This window comes from Argentina silus (genome assembly GCF_951799395.1).
Source record: "Argentina silus genome assembly, chromosome: 14".
NCBI classification, from domain to species: Eukaryota; Metazoa; Chordata; class Actinopteri; order Argentiniformes; family Argentinidae; genus Argentina; species Argentina silus.
The window spans coordinates 9,375,882-9,384,467 of NC_139668.1; the positions used below are offsets into that span (position 1 = coordinate 9,375,882).

Consider the following 8,586-nt stretch of genomic DNA (forward strand, 5'->3'; position numbering starts at 1 on the left):
CAATTAAATTCACCTCTGGTCGAACACAAACTCCCGACACCAAAGTGGCTGTGAGTTCCAACAAAGCAGCCTATACGCTCCCTGGTTGAACTTACTTTATAAAAGAAGAACAAAAGAAAAAAAGAAAAAAAGAATATCAAACACAGTTTGTTGTGCAAAAATGAACATGCATCAAGATAATAGCCCGCGACATGAAAAGAGTCTCGTGCTCATCAAGGTGGATAATGGCATCCTGTTACGGTCCTTAGACGGATGTCCCTGTCTCCATCCTTGACTGAGCACACAACAGGAGTCATTGTCTACAGTGCTGTTCAAATCCCAAGGGCTGTACTGTGTGCTTATGAAGTGGAACAATGAGTGGAACAATGAGAAATGATTGCCTAGGCCTATACATTTGGGCTTTCTGGACTGATGAGCAGAAACAAAAACATAAATGGTCATGATCAAGCAGATCGTTGGAAAGGTAAAAGGAACTATAAAACTTAAGGGGAACGTACAGTAAGTCCTTGCTTTCAAAGTGACCTTTTATATTTACCGTCATGTCTGTCTGCTTTTGAGAGACAAGGAGAGTGACAGAGAAACAGAAACAGGGAGAAAGAGAGAGATAGTTTATCGGACCAGAATAAACTAAAAGAATACCAAATCAAAGGGTTGGCTTAAAAGTGACCACTTTTGATGACCTCCACCTACAGTATTTTCCATGTTTCTATAAACCACATCATGAACCACACAGACCTCCTTGCTCTTTATGCAAAGTGGTTGATGCATTCTCCTGTGTGCCCAACGCTAGGCAACACACTAGACTAAGCAGAACCCATGGGTTAAATGGATCACCATGGCAACGGCAATCTCAGCAGCCAGCCAACCACCGTCATCATGAGCATTGTGCTCTGGTGTCCCTAACCTGCCATTGTCCCTGTCCTAACCCCCCCGATCAGCTCCTGTATTCGCCATGTCTCGCAGCGTTGTTTGGGCTAGCAGTGGTTAACCACTGTGAGTTTAGCGGTGGGCTGGCAGCCATTTTCTCTCTCTCTCTCTCTCTCTCTCTCTGGCTGTGCCACCAGAGGTAGAGAGTTGGAAACATATGGCCCAGCTGTTATTGACCTGGAGCGATGTCTGAAAGGCAGTGTTAGGTGTCAAACACAAACACGGCACCAATTTGTCACACAGCAAGTGACACACAGCTAGGAACCTTTTCCTTCCACCTGCTGAACTTGTGACCCCCTAACAAACTGTTGCCACTGCACTTGTCACCTGATAGATAAAGAGGGTCGCTTTTACGGGGTCCCAGTCCAGATACCACCCCTACCTATGTAGATCTGGAAATCATCTCGAATTGGATAGGTATAAGCAATACTGTAAATGGAATTGTCACCACATTGCTAGTATCTATCCAGCCCTTACAGATCTATAATTGTCTATACAGTAGGGCATAAGGGCTATGGGTTGTTTCTGGACAGGACTATAGGATGGTGAAGCGTTTGTATTCATGTACATTTCAGAAGATTTTGCTCTCTGTGCTGAAACAACTACTAGGCGTGTCAAACATGGCAGCTGCCCCAGTCTACCACTGGCTTTCCACAACTATAAGCTGATTACCCAGTGGCCTCTTTGCCTCCCCTTCTCTCTCTCTCTCTCTCTCTCTCTCTCTCCCCCCCCTCTCTCACACACACACACACACACACACACACTGGCCTCCACCCCATCAAGAACCAACCACCAAGTACTACATGCATACTAAAACTTTCGCTCCACCAGTACAGGCAAACATCAGAGCACTCTACATTGCCCCTAGGCCGTTGGCTCACAGCAATTAGGACAAAGGGAAACAATGACTGTTTAATGGCTTTCTGTACCTGTCAGTGGCTCTGTCCAGAGACAAGTCAAGCTTTCTACAAGACCACAAAATATCTAGGGGAGCTCCATTGTGTTATGGCACTCAGGCGTCCACACCACCGGGGTCGCGTTGACGTAGCTGGTGTAAGACAATGGGGGAGAGACACCAGGTCTGGTTGTAACATTATGTAACTCTTTCCCATAGTGAAAGCAAAGACACACAGAAGCATCCACATTGATTGACAACAAGATATATAAATAAAAAATGTAGAAATGTCAAAATAGTGAAAACATTTTTTGAAAACAAAGGATTAAAGTCAGGTGATGGAGATTTAATGCCACGCTTTATAGCCACAACAGATTTGGTTATGTCTTTACGTCCACAAAATTGCATTTCAGGATGGTACAGGGTGCTCTTGATGGGTACTCTTGATTTGAAACTTCAAAGACAGCCAATAATCTGCATCAGGAAAATAATATATTCTGGCGATGGAACATAGCCTATTATCAAACTTAAAACGTCAGACTCGGGCTGCTATTCATTATTTATAAAACGACAGTCTACATGTTCTGTCACTGTGTAGACAATAAAGCGCACTTAATCTGTCACTATGTCAACAATAAAATCACGTTGTGTGTGTGGGATTCCTCTTTGGATTTGTCAAAACAGAGAAAAGAGGCTCCCACCCACTGTCTCTGCATGCAAGTGTAGTAAGATTTAATCGGTGCAACGTTTCCATCAGAGACCTTCATCAGGCATTTGATTGATTTCTGGAATAACAGAAACCCTCAAGCCCAAGTCTTTAACCTAGGTTAGAACATATTGTATTGTCAGTGCATTCACGTCTTCGCAAGTGATCACTACAATATCAATCTCATCATTCTCAAAGCAGAAAGAGTACCCATGTGTGACAAGCCAAGTTTCTAAGAACATTTCCCATCATAACAAATCGATTGGCTCTGAGAGAATAAAATAACAAGCTGTCGAGGATGTGGTGAGTGAGCATTCGAATCAACACAGTTACACAAACACGATGCTAACGGCAGCCGACTATTTGATCCATGCCTGCTCGCACAGGGGAACTCATCCTCAGTGACAGATCACACAAAAAAAGTCAACAAAGCATTTAGCACCTCCTCCCTGGTTAGCGGCTAAATATAGGACATTTTTCATTAACAGCTAGATGCTAACTGGTCACAGCCTGGACTCAATGACTGGAATCTTAGCCACTTTTAAATTCCTCAATCACAGCCTAATTGCTTGTATAACAAGCACCGGCTGACCTTTTTGGGGTTCTTTGACCTTTGACCTTTTTGCGTCTGATGATTGGTTGTCATGAGACATCTGGCTGCTTCAGGGGGGCTGCCAGAAGAGATTCATGTGTCCACATATCATAACAGTGAGCTTCACTTGTGATTCACATATCTCGATGAATAACTCTGGTTTTGAATACCACAGGATAGACTACTTCTATTACTTCAGCATTACTTCAAGACATGGTTTAAGAATGTATAGGTAGTCAGACTCGTCATCGTATTCTTTCAATGGAATGTTTCAGTGGAATTCCCATAATTACTAAGGCCCCCAGCCCACACATATGTGTCCTGCTGCTTCTGTGACCTCAGCCATTTTTCTGCCAGTTCCACTCTACCCTTGGGAGTCTGGCCCATCTTTCAGGATAATCTACGGGGGCCTAGAGCAGGCGTAGGCACCTCCGGTTCCCTGGCGGGCTAGCACAAACATAACCCACCTGATGCAAATAATCAATTAATCATGGTCTTCAATTTAAACAACAATTAGTTGTTAAATTACTATTAGTGGTGTATTTAAGCAGGGATAAAACAAATGCCTGTGTACACAGGACCTGAGTTGCCTCGCCTCTTCTAGAGAGAGTTACTGTGTGATGGGGAGAGTTTTATTTTTATTTTTTATTAGTCCACTTATTTGTCAGGTGTACATGCTATCACTTTCACTGAAAAAGTTCTTGAGATTTTATTGATGGAGAGCGATAGTAGAGTGGTACTTAAATATGTTATTTATTCAGTGATAAAAACAACAACGAGTTTCTAGCCTCATATCTGTTCACCATGATGACTCAAGGTTAAAAAGTGGTGAAGTGCCCCTTTAAGCCTAGAGTCATCGTGAACTTGAGAAAAAACCTCAAATACCAATGACTATATTATAAAGCTGTAAGAGCTTCGCACTGGCAACACAGATAACATTAATACCCCTCACACTGGGGATAAATGTCAAACCCAACATATTTGTGCACTTAGGAAGATGGGGGAAAGCTAATACCCAAGGGGACAGGTTCAAACCTTTTGCTGATTAGGTGCATAAGTGACTGATGAGTTGGAATGTGATTTGGGCGTCTGGCTGCCATATCAATCTTTCACCAGTACTTTACTCCTGAATGGGTCTAACTTTCCCCTAATTCCCCGATCTGATCTATGGTCAGATATCTTTCAACCCACTATGGTTGAAGTTAGCGTTACAAGGGGTAGGGAAATCTGATACTAGATCTGTGATTAACTTCTGCCTTGAACTCACCAATGTACTAGATAATAGAACTCTATAGGGGTAAAGAAGGAGCCAGTCAACCTTGTGCTTATGAACAGCTGTACGAAAATAATTTTATTATAGTCGAAAAAATATGACTAGGAAGAGAAATCCAGTGGGGAGAGACAGAAGGGAATAGTGCGAAGGCCTAAGGTTTGGCTTCTGCCTTCAGCGTTGTCACAAGTCTGGCATCCTTGCTACTGATTTATCATGGGTATTTACAGTTTTTTAGAGCTAAAACCGTACAACATGACTTACCTTTTTGTTTGATTTTCCTTTGACCACAGGTGCAAACTATGCAACGGTGCAAACACTGTAAATCTCCCTCTTTGACAACAAGATGGACGAAGATCAGCCACATGAGTAGCAGTCCATATAACTGCGGGTCCTCTCAACTAAAAAGGGCCTAGTGACCTGCACACAGCTGTTGACCGAACCCCTCTTTCAACACGCAACCAATGTGCAACCGAACATCGTGAAGCCACAAAGTAACAAGAGGCCAGGCAACTCACATCAGACAGATTTAAGTGCATTACACATTTGCTCACAAAGGGCTTAACCTGACACATGGCTTTAGCTGGGGCCACAGCAAGCGTTGAGCTTGGAGTCTAGAGACTGCTTTCTCTTTGGGCTTCAGACTGTGGAGATGATAGCTCGGGCGCAAAGAGATTTTGTAAGGTATACTGAGTAACATATGTGGGCAGCACTGACAGGGTGCACATGGGGAATACTGACCTGGTTTTTCGAGAGATATTTTGCTGTGATGACTCACTGTCTCGTGTGCCACAAGACAGTGTTAGTGCACTGAGCTAAAGCCAAGGCATCATCTCTCGGAGATAGCACAAGTCTGCAGGGCTCAGGCAAGCTTACTCATTAGCGAGAGCTTACTCAACCACCTCCATAACACTAACATGAACAAGGTCAATTCAGTCCCTGTTGAAATCTGACGCCAGGAACACAGGCAATCTGACACTAAATTAAGCCTTTTACAACTTGACCCTACCATGCAAGACAGACAACAGCTTACTGTATTTCTGATGAACAGATTTGCTAGCATCTATTTCCAAAACATACAGTATGATTGCTCTACACACAGGTGAATTTAAAGGTGCCCTCCTTTCATCTCTGTTTCCACCCACGGTGAGGCCCTAAAATGTCTGTAAACAGATGATGGGTGGGTATTGGTAAATGTAACTGCCACTGACTTATTTGAATTATGTGATAACTGGCCCCAAAACAAATAATGTCAAGCTTTCAGTATACCTCAATGTGGCAGTAAGTATCTAAAATTGCATTATTGTCAACGTCAGGTGCTTAGATCTTACAAATGTGTCAGATTCACTCACAGTAATCACACAGAGAACCTTTTTGGTGCTGTTCCAGGCAGCTACCATAAACACTGTTAGCCGGCTGCTGTTGCTGAGTTTTCTCTTGGCACTCAAGTGGGGACAAAGAGTTGGGCCAGAGCTGAGTGAGTGACAGCAGAGCTGGCCTCAAACAACCTTTATCTCCTCTCCGCCCCCCAGCTCAGAAAACAAGAGACGCAGTAGCACTCTCATCCTCTTTCTGTTCATCCTCATCTGTCTGCCTCAGGAGAAAAACAGCCTATAACACATTTAGTGGAGAAGGAGAACCAGGCCATATGGCATGTCTCGTTCCCAGACACTTCCACCCAGATCGCGAAAGGTCTGGTGGACCAACGCGTCAGACTTGGCCTTCATTAAGCCAATATAAAGAACATCAAAAACAGACTGTGCATAGCCATTGTCTTTACTTTGCACTAATTATCTCTCACAGCCCTTCCCCTCAGTGCACACCACGCATTTCTGATTCGGTGCTATGCCTCACAGCCGTGTGATTCATTGAAATCAAATAATAACAAATACTGTAACTTCACTCCATCTAAGGCCAGGTTTGAGTCATTGTCAATCCAGGCTTATATGCGCTGTGCGCAATAGCCTGGCGATGATGTTAGGTGGCATGCTAAATCACTATCTCCTACCTCAAAATGACACCTCTCACTCTTCCATCACAGAAGCTAATAAACACAAAGGAGAATCCTTCGTCATTATTCGTAATTAAGAGAATGGGGGAGAGAATGCATAATAAGCAAACTACTGTGTATCATGAGAGAGTTACATATCCAGCAGCAAAAAAAGTATGTGTGTTGTGATTGCTGTATTGTGATTGTTTTATTGTTGCATCCCAATCGCCAAAACATCAAAGAAGTCTAGCTCCAATAATCTAAGCAATTAATCTCTGAGCAGAGTCTGTTTATTCGCACTGTAAATGTAATGGTAAAGCCAAGTAGACAACGTAGGACTAAATCTTCATTTAGCAGTGAATACTGCTTATTCTAATGCCAAGCAGTCTGCTGCCAGTGTGACTATCAGTCATAGCACCAATCTAAATATTATGTTAGAACATCAATGACTTGCCACAAGTTGAAAGAAAAGGCCAATATGAAAGCCTGTCTCAAACAGAATATCTCCACTAGCATTTGGCTACAAAGAAACCACCAAATGCCTCATCCTGAGCGCCACTGATTCTGTGATGGGGAGCTAAAAACAAAGTCACATCCAATGACCAGGCCAGACGCTGGATATTAAAGCATATTCAAAGGGAGGAATCTGAACATTGCAATCTATTCTCCAAAGCGTTTAATTCTGTTGAAATGCAATGACATGAAAGCCACTGTATATCCCAAAGATATGAACTTCACTGCGTTTAGCATAAAGAAGAGCATGGTCATGCAAGGAAAGGCTGAGAGACGGAGAATTTGGGTCACAGTTGGGTCAGAGGAACATCGGGGCTAAGATTCCCGGATGGATCCAGCGATCCTGTCATACACCATCCAGGGATGTCCTGCCACACCTTTTATCCTTTCAAATGAGTTAAGCCTCACCCATAACTCTACCTCTACGGGACAGAGCCACGCCTACCCCTCTCCTAATTGTGTTTTGAGTTGGTTGGATCAGTCGAAAGTATTGAATTTGGACCTGTTATGTAGAGCATATTGTAAGTGAGGTAACCCCAGTCTTGAGAGCCACAGGGATGCAGACTGTAGCCTCAGCCTGGTCTGGGACAACTGCCTGCACCACCCTGTGGCTCTCTTGGACCAGACATGCCCACTCCCTTTAGGTATCACAAACATAGAGCAGTATTTATATCTATGGTACTGTAGCCATGGCCACATAATTATAGTATATAGCAAGACATTAATTGCATTGTGTCATACATATGGCACAGTTCTAAAGCAACAGACTAACCCTGTTACATAGGCAACCCTAAATTAACCCTTAATTTTGAAGGGGTAGGCTATTTGGAGAAATATGTATTTGCCTTTAGAAAAGGAAGCGCAGTTGCTGATTTTCTATATTATGTATTTGCTTAGTTTATTTTTCACAATTAAGTATTAAGTATAATTCACAGTTAATGTAGCCTTCAATACAATTTGGAATCCCTGTTTGTAACGTCTAATGAGGTTGATCTGTGGAAAAAATGTCAAATTGCAAAACATATAATTCCCCACTGTTACATAGCTATACCAGGGAATCATTTTTCAGATCAATAGTTTTTAGATACGCGCAATTGGGGCGGTGCCGCTCGAGAGTTTGCGGGTCCGCTATAATCCGCACAGTGTCTCCACTACAGTATGAAGAACCTGCACGATTTAATGCAAGGATGCTGATTACGTGTTGTAGGCTTTACCTATAACTCAATGGCATACTAGCGCAGGTCAGTGGCAGCTTGTTAGAAAATCCCCAAATCGGGTCTATATGAAAAATGGCTTCGTCCACATCAACGAGACTAATGCATTATTATCGTGTTAACACAAGTAACATCTATGTAGGCCTATTGTACTAGGATAGGCTTTCGCCTAAATTTCATTTTCATTAACTACTAAATAAAAACTCTATAATTTAGATAACGGTCCAAATACACGCCCACCAATAGCAATAGAAGCGCACTTGTTCCAGGGCCACCAGCCGTGTACACAACGTGCGTATTTTCAATGTAAATGTGCCATGCTACATTATACAAAGTACACTATCACCTACGGAATGCATTTAGGGTAACAACACTATCAATTCGCCATGGCTGCTCACCCAAAACACGAAGGAATAGACGACGAGGAGCGTTTTGAGGCAGGTGATCACTGGTTTGGTCTCCATTCTCCTTGATGCCAT

At 43.0% G+C, this 8,586-nt stretch overlaps 1 protein-coding gene across 1 annotated transcript in view; it reads right to left on the bottom strand.

The window, feature by feature from the left end:
- LOC310815104 (tetraspanin-7-like) overlaps positions 1 to 8,586 on the bottom strand; it is a gene marked incomplete at both ends in the record, with an annotated part of 16,855 nt that extends 8,269 nt beyond the window's left edge. Inside the window, one exon of the mRNA XM_083684735.1 lies at positions 8,506 to 8,586. Coding sequence (XP_083540861.1) covers positions 8,506 to 8,586 — 81 coding nt within the window. The remainder of the gene's footprint in view (positions 1 to 8,505) is intronic.